The following is a 13,887-nucleotide window of genomic DNA, read 5'->3' as shown; positions in this document are numbered from 1 at the left end:
ACATGCTCAGCAGAGCCGTTTGTTTCCCTCAGATGAACCATCAATGCTGAAGAGCTTAAGCCTCTTGTCTCTCTCCCTACTCTGTATTAGGCACCACTGAGCATGCTCCAACAACACTGAACACGCCTCCTTCACTAGGGGGGGGATGCACAGCACAGAACACCAGAAGATAGGCAGGAGATGCTGCAGTGACATCACTGCTCTCAGTTCTATGCACCATGAGATCATCTCTCCCCCTCCCTCCCTTGCTCTCTCTCACTCTCTCTCGCCCTCTCTCTCCTCTCTCCCTTTCTCTCGCCTGATTTTCATTCTATATCTTGTTATTGTAAAAAATGATGTTCTATGCATCAATGAGGTAATCACAAATTACCTTAATGATAGCAATGGTCAGATTCTGAAAACACATAAATGTATCAACATAAATATACATGAAAGAGTATGTATAATATGTCACTTATTACTGCTTTCACATCTGAACGTTGGTGTGAATTTTATTTAGAATGTCAGTTTACCAAATAGGTGTTTATATGTGCATACGTTAATATATTAATTTGGGATTGTGTGTCTGGTTTAATTTTTTCTTGATGATTCTTGCCTTTTGCATTCTGACATACCAAGCACTTTCAGGCTTTATAGGATTACAGATTCAGAAGACCCAGACATGTAAACTCCAGTCGAATCAGTGCTTTATATCAGTACAATGTAATGCCTTTCATGTAAACATGTCATCCTACTGCTCGTCACCATACCTTAGCTCTGCTTCCACACTGCGCATGATAAGGATGAAACAGGCTGCTCGTATTGGCTCAGCATGTTCATCTAGCATTGTGTCATGTCTGGCCTTGAACACACCAAAGGGCTCAGCCTCAACTATGGTAAATGATACCTAGTAATGATAACTGCCTGTATAGTAACTGACTGTCTTGAATAGTTTTGAACCAGATTTTCAGGTCAAAGTGGACCTTTAAACCAATTTCCAGCCATGCTGCCTTGTTCTGCTGATAGAGCGCCACATTAAATTGGTTATGTAATCTGCATCCTTTTGCTGAAACTAAAAAGATTACATCCTTATCTCTCATTATAATTTATACATTTTATAATTGAAACCAGCCTTGCTGCCCTCTTCTGTCATTTTTATTTTCTGACAGCACATATTTTTTTATGTAATGTGTTATTGAGTTCTATTTCTGGAAAATGCAAGCTATCCCTAAGGGAAAACTGCTCTTTCTATTGGTAAAAGAGAAGAGGTAAGGGATGCTGGAAACACATGATAAAAACCATGTAGAACAGACAGAAGAGCAAGATTGATGTTTTCCTTATGGGTATCTCTGCACCCAGCATCCTATGGACCCTGAAAATCATGTGGATGGGACACATGACCTGTGTATGTTATCTGTTGGGTAACCATGACAGCAGTGAGTGGAGCATGTTTGTCCCTGAAGAATTGTTTCGGTCCTGATGCCCAGGAGAAATGAGATGGGACAGCACATACAATTTTTTATGCACCTCATCCCCACCTCTACTTCTTTCTGATCTGTCACATGCTACCCTCTTTTTCCCAGTACTCATCATATCACAGCCAAATCAGAGTCTCCTTGTTTATATAAGCCAGCCTAGCGTGCTGTGTGCACAGAGAGAATGGGGGGGGGGGGGCACTCCCTGTGTTTACAGCTACAGAACGAGGGCATTGAGGGGGAACAAAAACCAGACGTGATTTTTATAGACAGAGGGAGGGAGGGTCGGCCTTGCGTACTGACATCCCATCCCAGATCACACACAGCACTGAGCAGGACCACATTACACACAATTTTGCTTTCAATTCATCTGAATATCTCCAGTCTTCACCTTATTACAAATAACCCCCGCCCCCTCCCCCGCAAGTGCATGCTCTACATTGTGCGATTCAATTAAATTTTTTATTGTATTCCATTAACTAACATGGATTTCACATTCTCTGCTGTACCAATGCTCATCTGGACTAATGTACTCAAGTACAGCAGTATCTCTTTTCAGTGGTCTCTGATCTCCTTGCTCTCCTCAAATTGATGAGATATTCATCTGTTCAAAAATATAGCTGAGGCAATTATAATTTAGGACTACACTTATTTTTCAAGAGATTATTTGCTGTCCCATGTAGCACTGGATTTCACAGCATATTGGAAACCAAAACTCCACATAAAGGAAAGATTGATTCTCTACCAGTTTTCCTCAGTCATGTTACACCAAGTTACTTCACAATAAAAATTCAAAAGCATTTCACTCAAACTGTATGCTTTATGAAACACCACGGAATTTCATTCTACATGATCATAGTATAATGTTCTGACTTTATTAGAAGTTAGCATACCTGTAATACAGTAGTACCTGCTAGCATACTATAATACAGTAGTAATAAAATAGAAGGATAAGCCATATCAAGCCACGAATTCACACAAAATGTAAACCACACAGATGAAAAAGCAGACATACAGTGCTTTAGCTTTTTATAGTCCTGACAGGTGCAAACTAGTGAAAGCAACAACATGAAAATGACAACAAGGACGTTGAGAAACCAGCTGATCAGCATGATTCAGAGGAATTACATTACTGTACAAATTGCGAGAAATAAGATGTATGAATTTGGATTCATATCTACTGAATTTTAGATCAATTACACTGGTTGTGACATAATGAAATCTAGGGGATGAGTTTTGTTTGCAAGTTAAGTTATACTAATGTGTGTACATGGTTCCTGTTTTCCTGCAACCAGTTCTAATCCAGTCCTGGTCTCTGTCGTGCCCAGATTGTCTTGCTGTCCAGCCAAAGGCCATCCATCTTAATATTGTGACCACGTGCTCATCGTGATCATTTGTCACTGTATCTTTACGAGACCTATGGTCCAGGCAAGCTAATCAGGGAATAGCGGTGAATGCCCTGGGTTAAGTCTTAGATTTACAATGAGGTTTGGGGCTCCAAGTTTAATACTCAAATTTCTGAAATGATTTAGATTTTTCTGAATAGAAGTTGATCATTTGAACACAAGGCTTTGTTCTCTCTGAGTATAATTTTGCCCTCATTGGTGCTTTGTTCTCTCTGAATATGATTTTGTCCTCATTGGTGCTTTGTTCTCGCTGAATATCTTTTAGCCCTCATTAAAAGCACTGATTTATTGTGCCAGCAACCTTTATCTTTCAGTGAGGCACCCCAAGGGAAAGGTTTCACCAAGCCTTTCCCCCCAAACACGCTATCCGTCCTCATCTTGTTCTTTCTAGTAAATGCAGCTGACACGTAAGGATCATTCAAGGTCACATTTTAGCAATGATTGTCTTATTGTTACGGCAAAATTTAGGGAACCTTTTGTTCACTGGAAGGGCTGTGTAGAAGCTCAGCTCGTTATATTTCCCCTCACAGTGATCTTCATTTCTGACAGTCTCAGCCATACAGCTGGATTCAGTCACCTGTCAGGATCTTCATCCATTTCTCTCATACACACGTAGCCATACACACATAAAATACACATAAATACAATACACATGCATACAAACAGACAGGGTCATTCTACTAAAAATCTCTCCCCACTCTGTTTCTTCGACCCCTATCCCCTTAAAAGAAGCGTGATGTTCTGATACAAGCCTGATGTTTGCCTTGCAGCTGAATGGATCTGGTCTACTGCTCAAATGCTGCTAATACAGTATGTTTACAGTTTAGCTTTTTGTTACTGCCGACATCAAGTACCCCACATTATTGTATTTGTTTGTAAATAGATAATTAAGGTTTCTGGGCAGATTTGATTGGCTGTTAGCTTATAAGAGACTTATAAGTCCTTATATTTGTGCTTTTGCTATTCCTGTCCATCTTCATTTGCTTGGCAGGTGCTGTATCGAGAGTAATATACATGATTTACAAGTACACATTTTACTGTACATATTTTACTGAAGCTATTTGGGTAAAGAGCCTTCAGCATTAGTACAAAATTACTACCTAGAGCTTGTTAATCAGAATACAAATTAATAGAACAGAACACTGAAAAAATGTTTCATGGGATAAATCTACACCATTTGAATGAACCAAAATATTTTCAATTGGGAAAACCTTTTTGGTTTATTCAATAAAGCATTTTTCTTCAGTATGTGTGTCAATTATTGTGTTTTTAGTTAGTATTGTGCAATTCCTTTTCAAATTGTTTTGTTGCTTCTTCTTCATGTGAAATGTATAAATGTATTTTCCAAATGCTTAGCTGAACTAATTACAGTCTATGCTTTATGCATTATACTTGTTTGTGTCTAGAATAGTAATTATATTATATATTTTAGCAAATAATATAAATAATTAGCAAATTACAAGCCATGTGTTAATATCTTAAAGGAATGAAACTAGCTTTGTGGAAACTACAAATCTAATGTTAGCTTGTATCTCATGCATTAAAGAAGGAAGATGTCACATGCTTGCATAATAGCATGGCATTCTTGTGTACAAGCAGATTTCCCCACTGCAAATCTGGCTCTTTGTCTTGCACATGTGACAATGTCAAAGAGCAAAACATTCGGGTGTATATTTTACATACAGCTACCCTATAATAAATTAAATCTGATTTATTATACTGTATTCATTACATGCAGTAATTTTGGCTTACTGTTCCCTCTCCTACGATTGACTCTAAATTCCATGTGTGTTTCCATTCTTTTGTCTCTTTGTGGAGTAGGTCTCTTGTGCCCTCCAAACATACGCACAGACGGGCACACTTACACACACACACATACACGCACACACACCTGCACATAGTCACCCCCCCCCCTTGCTGCCTTGCTCCCTTGTCTCTCTCTTTCTCCCTCTCTCTCTGTCATTGACTCACTCACGTGCGCACACACTCTCATCTGCACAGATACCCCCCCCCCCTTTCATAAAATTGTTTTGCATCAATAACCACATCATAAGAAAAGCAGATTCTCATCCATTTCCAAAACAATTTGACACACGGGAGACAGTAAATATACCATCTAAACAATTACATTGCAAAACCTGGCTTTTATTCACCAGTGTTCAGAAAACTACCCCTCCCTATTACTACCCTCCTCCTGCAAAAGACTGCTGACAGAGAATGAGCGAGGATAATGCCATTGACTACCTACATAGAATTACACTACAGCGACAGGAAGGGTCTATTGCACACATGCCCACATGAAAATGGTGTGTGTGAAATGGATACCTAGTTTCATAGCACAAAGGTAGAGCTTCTGCCTAAATGTACATGTGTCATTTTATTGATTAGATAGGAAACAAAACAACATTTAAATTTACAGAAAAACAAATATGATTGACAATTCAAAGTGACAAACGGGTGCACTCTAAAAAAACTTCAGTCCTAAAAGTGAAAGTGATCATAAGGACAGTCTTACCATGAACCCCTATTGATGCAGGAGCTGCAACGTGTCAACAACACCCACAGAACATATCACGCTGGCGACCTGTGAATGGTTAAATAGAAATTCCCACTGCAGCATACATTTAGAGATACTGTATGTCCAACCTCCTGAGTGTGAATGGTGTGAAGGACGAATGCAGTCCCAGGGGTCTCCAGGATCAACAGTCAAAAGTCAGGCGAAACAGCCTGTAGCGTTGGGGAAAGAATGAGATAGTAGTCTACCAAAAAGAGGGAGTAACAAAGGGAGTTTAAAATAATTTGTTTTAAAAAATCCATTTTCATTGTCTGGGGATGTTGTAGCTGCGGTCATGAGTTTGTGTTCCATTTGGTAAATAGATCCTGTCCCCCTGTTCTCTCCAAGAGGTCAGCCTAGTTCTCGCATTTTATCCAGGGTGGCCTTGGGTCTTTCTCAGCACTGTCTTGGCATTTTCCAGTAGAGTGGTAGTGCTGCACTTAAGAGTGATCTTGTTGCTTTTATTTTATTTTTTTGCAATAGTTCTTGACCAGGTTGAAAGTTTATATTTGCATTTTTGTTTTGTATTGTGAGATATCAGAATAAAGTCAGACAATTCCGGATAAGAGTCCAAAGGTAAAATTGATTTTCCTGACCAGCATAGGTATGTTATAAGCATATTTCACATAACATCCCATACATCGACAAATCTACAAAAAAATAGATGTATACGGTTCTTGTTTGTCAAGAAATCTTAAACAAATGAAGCAAAAAAATGCCTGTTGTATAAAATCAAAAGGGCATTTTGGACTGAAGCTCTTAATAGTCAGTCATTTTTATTCTGATGCTTTGACGGGACATCCAGATTGGTCACTGGCTTTATTTCCTAGGATGATCATAGACGGGGGCTGAGCGTGCACTGGTCCGACGGACTGGTACCTTGGACACAGGGATCTTGGTGCGTAGGGCCTCAGTCTTTGTTCCATGTGCGTGGGTGGTGGGTGTGGTTGCTGACGTCGCCAACACATGACTGGCAGCTTGAGCAGTGGGTTGCTTGATGGGGATCTTGGAGTCACGGGGCAAGCTGGAGTTGCCCTTCAGAGGGCGCCCAGATCCCAGGTTGGATGGGGTCAGTTTAGGCTCATGTGTGGAGACTGGGGTTGTCTTTTCACCAGCAGCCAAAGTTCCTGGGCTCTCCTCTCCTTCCTGGGCTAGGAAGCTAGCACCCTCTTCCTCCAGCCCAGGTGTGGGTGAGTCCCAGTACCCCTCATCGTAGTTGGGTGGGATGTCCTGTGGGTCCTTGCTCCGTCCGTCCTCAGATGGAGCTTCACGAGACTGCTTCCCTGCCCTAGTGCAGCCACTCACAGGGATCTTGCTGAGTCCAAGAGCTTTCACCGGGGGAGGCCTCTTCTCTGGCCGACGGGGACCAGGTTGAGATGAGGGGGGTGAGGCAGGAGAACCCTCCTCTCTTTGAAGCACAACATGTTGAAGACCCTGACTTTGGTCTTTGATATCTTCATCTTGGCTGGAAAGCTTCTTTCCTCCATCTGCCCCACCCACAACTCCATCTTGTCTGACAAACTCTTTCCCTTTTTCTAAGCTGGTCATAGCCTTACCCAGAACATGTTCTCCACTGGACAACTCCTCCACTCTGTTTCTGCAAGTCATAGCATCACCACAAACCTTGTCTTGACCAGATATATCCTCTGCTGTGTCCATGCTGACCATAGCCTTTGAGGAGGCTGCTGTAGGCTTAAAGCCTGGAGGATGGGTAGCATTTAAGACCGGAACATGGCCAGAAACAGGAGTGGGGGCAGGGGATGGTACAGGGGAGGGCATGTGGATAAGGACAGGAGACATGGCAGGGGTGGGGGTAGATGAAGGAGTGTGGGCTGGGGAGAGGGTAGGGGTGAGGGCAGGGGGAGGGCTAGGGGTGAGAGAAGGGGCAGAAGTGGGGGTAGTGGTATGGGCAGGAATAGAAGTTTGGGCTGGGGGCTGACTAGGTCTGTGGGGAGGGGCAGGAGTAGGTATAGGGGTGAAGGTAGTGATAGGAGGACTAGTTGGGGGCAGGCTAGGTCGTTGGGCAGGTGGAGGGGTAGGAGTATAGGCAGAGACGGAAACAGCCATGCAGGCAGGGGCAGGGGTAGTTTTGTGATCAGGGGCAAGGACAGGGGATGAGGTATGTGCAAGGGTAGGGGTGCTGAGGATTGCATGGGCAGGGTCAGGGGTAGAGGTAGGGATAGCAATAGGTGGGGTAGGTTTAGGGATTGAGGCAGGGGAGAGGGTTGGGGCAGGTAGGGAGGCTGGGGAAAGTACTGGAAAAGTGCCAGCAGAAGAAGCAGATGTAGCAGAAAAGCTGGAGCTAGAAACAAAGGCAGGTTTAAGCATTGGGGCAGGAGCAGGAGTACCCTTAGGAATAGAAGCAAGAGCAGGGCAGGCCTTCTCTTCAGCCATGATTTTGCTCTTTCCTTGTAGCCCATCCCCATCAAGTGCCCTGTCTGTTCCCTGTCTCCCACTCCTCTCCTGTTCCTCCTTGCTTTCTTCTATTCTGCTGCTAGTACTGTTCACCTTGTCCCCTGCTTCTGTGGTGTCAGCCTTTGCCAGGGCTGGCGTCTCCTTAGGAGCAAGAGCAGAGTATGGGAAGAATATCTTGTTCCACTGGTCTCCTGCCATCTCCATTAGAGGGCTCCCATCATCCATAGTGACTGGAATGGAGGCGTCTTCATCTGGTTCAGGTGTAGTGGGTGTCTGGGCATCATCCATGGCCCGTGGTGGGGGTCTGGGAGTGAGAGTCATGTGCTCCTTGACAATCTCCACACTGTTGGAGCGGGAGGCTAGGAGTAACGCTGGTGGGGGAGGCTCCTCCTGCTCTTCCCGTGTTCCCTGATCCTTACGGTGCCAGCGGACGCTGCTGAACAGCCCTTTCAACCCCTTCCTCCTCCGGCCCCCGGGCCGAGGCTCCGTGAAGGCTGAGCGACCTCCATCACCAGCTCTGCTTCTCCGCCGCAGAACCGTGAAGAAACTCAGGGACTTCAGCGAGGTGATAGAGGAGAAAGAGGTGCGCGGGGATACCGCTGGGATGGCTTCATTGTCTGTGTAGGGCAGGTTTCCCCCCATCAACTCCTCCTTCTTTCCTCCCTCCAGCTCCGTCGGTGTCTCCATTATTCCATCATGAGTATTGCTCCTGACGAGCGGGGCTTTGGCTGCCCCCTTGCCCCCCTCCCCTTTGCTCCTGATGGAGAAGATGCTGGACACGGGGCTGCCAGGCTTGCGTTTTCCAAACAGCTTGAAGGCAGCCTTGTTGATTTTGCCAGACGGTTGTGGGTCGCTCTCCGACTGCAGGTCCATTTCAGCTGCAGCTGCTCTCTCTATCTGCAAATTATTTCTGCTCTCTTTCTGTTCTACCTCCGCTCTCGCTTTCTCTCTTTCTCTCTCTCTCTCTCTCTCTCTCTCTTACACACGCACACACACTCTTTGGCTCTCAATCACTCGTTTGCACGGCGTATCTCTTGCTGTCTTCTTTCTCTCTCTCTCCCTCTCTCTCTCTCTCTCTCTATCTCTCCCCTCTCCCACCCTCTCCCTCTCCCTCTGCCTGCTCCTGCTGGTCTCCATGGCAACTGGAGTGCTAAGCAGCTTTCGTCAGCAGTGGAGCCGTGCCAGCGTCTGTCATCATCTCTTCCCTACCCAGCCAAGCAGCAGCAACCAGGGCTGCTCCACCGCTCTCTCTCTCTCTCTTTATTCTTCACATTCCATATTTACTCCCTCCATTCTGGAACTGAACTGTTTGTGCCATTGCTCTTCCTGTGTGTTCCAGCTCGTGTTCTCCTTTTGTATGGGCCCAGAGATCCAGAGATAACAAAATTTCCATCTCAAAATCATATTCAGATTGGATTTATCCAGAAATGTAATTGTAGCCCTCAACTTTTGAGCATCATATTAAAAATAATCCAAAATGGGCGATGCAAAGTGAAACATGAGAAGATTAAAGCCCTGGGGCTATTTTTAAAGGAAACTGTGTCCATATGCAAGACTCGTATAAGAGCTAAGATGAAACACCTCTTTATCTGTTGAACAAAATTTGCTGTAGTGTGTTCTCACACACATGGATCCCTGGCTGGGGATGTCCCACTAAAAAGGGCGATCAGAATTTCAAATACACGTATTTGAAATATGCATTTGCAAATATGTAGTTATGTATTACAGGCTTCCCACCTTTTTGTTGTGTAATTTATACCTCTATACCTCCTGCAAAGCAAGCTATGCCTCTACCATTTTGATTATAGCTTAGAGATAATTTTTTGTTATTTATGTTGCATTTTTGAGCAAAATATGTGTTCGTGTATTTCATCTCTGCCCGTGAGTAGTATGTGTTCTCATAACAACAGTGGAGTGCCACGCCCCACATGCTTGTAAAGCTGCATTATAGTGACAGGTCTGGACTAGTGCTCAGATGGTCTGAGGCATGAGCATATGGGCACAGAGTAGGTTTAAGACAGTAAGCAAAAACAACATGTGTTCCAGGGCCTAAGCCATTGCGTGGCTGAACGTGGGAGTTGAACAGCTAGGAGGGGTGGGAAGTGGGGTTGTAGGGGCTAAGGCAGGGATGGGAGAGACAAGGGACTGTGTATGATTAATAGGAATTATTAGGAATAGGAACTCAAGAGAGATGCTTTGGCTGTGGAGCAACACTAAATAACACTTCTCCCTCAGGTAACCATTGTTCAAAGGTATCAGGTTCTTTATGGAAAGGATTAAATATCTCTCATTTGTTCTCTGTCCACCTACAGTACCTCTCATTCTCCCTCCAGCCCATGATCTCTTTCTTCCTTCCTTCATCCCTCTGTCTCTCCCCCTTGCTCTTTTCCAAGCAGTCTTTTCCAAGCCCTGGCTCTAGGCTCTGCTCTTGCCTCTTCTTCCATCTCACTGCATCCAGACAATGCGTGCATTCACACCCTCAAGTGCTGCTTTGATTAGTGTTCATTGTGCAGGAGCAACTTTCTTCTGTCTGAGTTATCCTGTTCAGAGAAGTCACCCATTGCAGACAAAGCAACAGACGGGGCCACAGACTTGAGTATAGGCCAAGTATCAGAAAACAAGACCTGCTAAGTACACAGAGACCTATAGGTAGTACCTTGGGAAAGTGAAGACAACTTCAGGCAGTGCAATAAACAGACAGACTATAATAATCTATATTACCACTTAATCTCTCTGTACATTATTATATTTTTTCTTTCAATGTAGATTTAACTAATGAGGGAATATGGGAGAATATTCCAGACTCATCTGTCTAACTATTCTCTGTCACCTACCCGCAGCTCAGTAATCTATGCTGTCTTGGAACATTCAGTCTAGCCAGAGTAGGACTTCAAAATTAACTTTGTATAATGAAATGAATGAGGCCTAACTTGTCACCTATGTGTTACCTTCAGACCTCATGAAGGTTTAGTCAAAGCATAAGTCTAGGATAAGCCTGAGCCAGCAGGTGGGGTGTGAATTAAAGATGCGTAGGATTACTGACCAACGCCCCTTTGCTCACTAATGAAGGGTGAGCAGATTTCCTCCTGCCGCAGGGATTACAGCCAAGGTCTGGTGTTTTTCCAATTAAACCCACCCCTCAGGAACTGTAATCTCAGCCATGATCACGCTGCAAGCCTGGTGAGGATGGGGAGATAGAAAGATGGGAATATGGGGGGGGGGGGGGTTGTTATTGTGGTGTAGTTGTATTCGTGAAGATGTTACATAAACTACCGATTCATAGTCACAAAGCGATCATCTGACACTGCTGCTCTGGTCTCTTTAAAACCCTTTGTGTTTCTTCAGGCCCTACAGTGTACAGTTCTAATTTTAGGGTTAGCACAAGATCTCCTTATTGCCTTTTCATCTGAAAATTTCCCTCAGTATTCAGGAACAAAAAAGAAAATCTGCTTCAGCGAAGACAAAAAAGGCCTGCAAATCAGTAGCTGTAGAAAAAGCATGGAAAAGAAGAGGAGAATAAGGTTCTCTCCCTCTCTCCCTCTCTCCCTCACTCCCTCCCTCGGGGCGACATAGCTCAGGAGGTAAGACCGATTGTCTAGCAGTCGGAGGGTTGCCGGTTCAAACCCCGCCCTGGGCGTGTCGAAGTGTCCTTGAGCAAGACACCTAACCCCTAACTGCTCTGGCGAATGAGAGGCATCAATTGTAAAGCGCTTTGGATAAAAGCGCTATATAAATGCAGTCCATTTACCATTTACTCTCTTTCTCTCTCGCTTCCACAGACTAACTTAGTCCTTCTTCAGTTGGTAAAAAATGTACCTTCACTTCTTTATCTACTTTCTTGAACTTTTTATGTACCTCTGTAATTAAGGAACTTCTCCAGTCAGCCAATTAGAGGGACAACCCTCCTCGATGGTGCCTGCCATCTGTCTCTAATCCAAAGGCCTGATCAAAATTGATTTGGGATAGTCACTCTGAGTTCTGTCACTGACTGTTTACACAGGATTGATTTGGAATAGTCACTCTCCAAGCTGTCCATTGATTGCACAATCCCTTTGTCACAACATATATGTGCTCATTCATTTTATTTGTCATTATTTTCCTTTGAAAACAAACTGCTTTCAAGACAAACTGCTTGACAGAGCTTTCGCAAAGTGAAGAGCTGGTGTGCAAGTAAACACAAGAAATTTATTACAATTGTAGGTATGTATGCAAGTTCAAATGTGATGCACCAGTTTTCAGAAGAAATTAAACAGCAAAGCAAACTTCATCGCAAATCTGTGCAAGAAAGCATGCAAACGTGTTTCAGTGTAGTTTTCTTGTGGCATGCTATTTAAATTATACTGAAAAGAATGATCCTTAGTGAGAACACAGTAACTCTAGTAAATGTCTCTTTGCTTATACAGCTGCTCAGCACACTTTCATGGCATGTTTATATTTCCCCTTTGAGTACATAACCCCCACTTCCTGTTCCTCATTTGAAAGAGCTTCTTTTCCTTTTTTTACATTCTTATTCTGTGTCTTATTCTGTATCTATGTGAAGCACTTTGAATTGCCTTTGTGTATGAAGGGTGCTATACAAGTGAACTTGCCTTGCCTTGCCTTTATATAATGCACTTTATATAACAGGATATTTAATTTAAGCACTCTGTGTTCAGCACCTTCTCTTCACTTTGCCTCCAATAAACAATATACCCATGGTGCTTAGCAAATCAGCCAGGCTTTTCCAAACTGACATGTTTTGAGCTTTTAGAGCCCCACGCCACTGCGTGTGTTCTTTGTGGTTCTGCTGCCCTCTGTTGTCTACTTGTTGTTATAGCAGCCCAGAACCCAATGGGAATGTGCTGTCTGTGGAGAGAACAACTAAAATTGTTCTGTGCTTTAAACCTGCAGTTATCCACTTTAATAACTCAGTTATTCACCATAGAATTCAACAAATGTACTACCAACCTCTTGCTGGTTTTCCTACAGTAAAACACAATGCAACTATCAATTGTTCAGTTTCTGTAATGGGGTGGCAATGTAGTACAATGGATAAGGGACTGGTCTTGTAACCAGTCACAGGTTCAATTCCCAGGTAGGACACTTCCATTGTACCCTTCAGAACGGTACTTAACCTGCATTGCTACGTAAAAGCCGTATAAGTCACTCTGGATAATAGTGTCTGCTAAATGCTTGTAATGTAATGAAATGTAACCCTATGCCTCACGGCAACACAAAAATCCTATCTCTAGAGTGAGGTATCTATCTGAAATTGTATCTAGTTGCCTTGGGTTCACGGTTTTAAAGTTTGTTTGTTCCCTATGATGAGGTTGTTATGTAGTTATGAAGAGGTTGATGATGCAATTGCACATGGAGAGTGATCACTGAACAATTAATCAAGTGCTGTATACTTCACAATCAACTTTGTGCAGTACTTATTTTACAGACCCTTGTTTTCTTTGTGTGGGTGTGTGCTCATGCCTTATAAATAAAAATGGGGCTGTTGGGTGGCTTGTCCTGTTCAGACTCTGTTCCAGTACACGGCTGGACTCCATGCTGCACTACTGGATGTAGATTTTGCATCTGCCCGCTGGGTGGTGCACAACATGCCATAGTGTTTCCCGTGGAGAAAGAGATTTCAGCTGGTGGGACTTTCTTTTGTCTCATCTTGAGCCAGCGACTCCCTCTGGTTCTCCTCCCACAGTCTGCCCATACAAACTACACATGAAATGTCTCTGACAGCTCAACTTGTAAATCCACGGTTGTCCACATAAAATAAATGTATTTATCATTGAAGACATTGAAATAATTCTTCACTGGATAAGAGTAAAGCTGCATCTGTGCACCACAGTCAGGTGCTTTCTTTTTTATGTATTTTAATTCATGATGTGAAAGTACATTCAGAATGCTCTGATCCATTTGTCTCTTTCCAAATAATCAAAAATACACAAGAATAATTTTTTTCTTGAGGTGAAAGAGCACTACAGATGAACCTGAGTCCAATGGTTTGACTAATGAGACAAGGCATGAGTGGCCAGTGACTCAGAACAAATCCCATACACTTCACCAGTGTTCAAAC

General features: G+C 43.4%; 1 protein-coding gene across 1 annotated transcript; it reads right to left on the bottom strand.

The window, feature by feature from the left end:
- Positions 1 to 2,254: 2,254 nt before the first annotated feature.
- LOC135263130 (APC membrane recruitment protein 2-like) lies at positions 2,255 to 8,919 on the bottom strand. Its single transcript, XM_064350784.1, has one exon. The coding sequence runs from the start codon at positions 8,700 to 8,702 to the stop codon at positions 6,234 to 6,236; it is 2,469 nt and encodes an 822-aa protein (XP_064206854.1). The 5' UTR covers positions 8,703 to 8,919; the 3' UTR covers positions 2,255 to 6,233.
- Positions 8,920 to 13,887: the final 4,968 nt, after the last annotated feature.

Source organism: Anguilla rostrata, chromosome 9, assembly GCF_018555375.3.
Source record: "Anguilla rostrata isolate EN2019 chromosome 9, ASM1855537v3, whole genome shotgun sequence".
NCBI classification, from domain to species: domain Eukaryota; kingdom Metazoa; phylum Chordata; class Actinopteri; order Anguilliformes; family Anguillidae; genus Anguilla; species Anguilla rostrata.
This window is presented reverse-complemented; position numbering and strand designations above follow the sequence as displayed.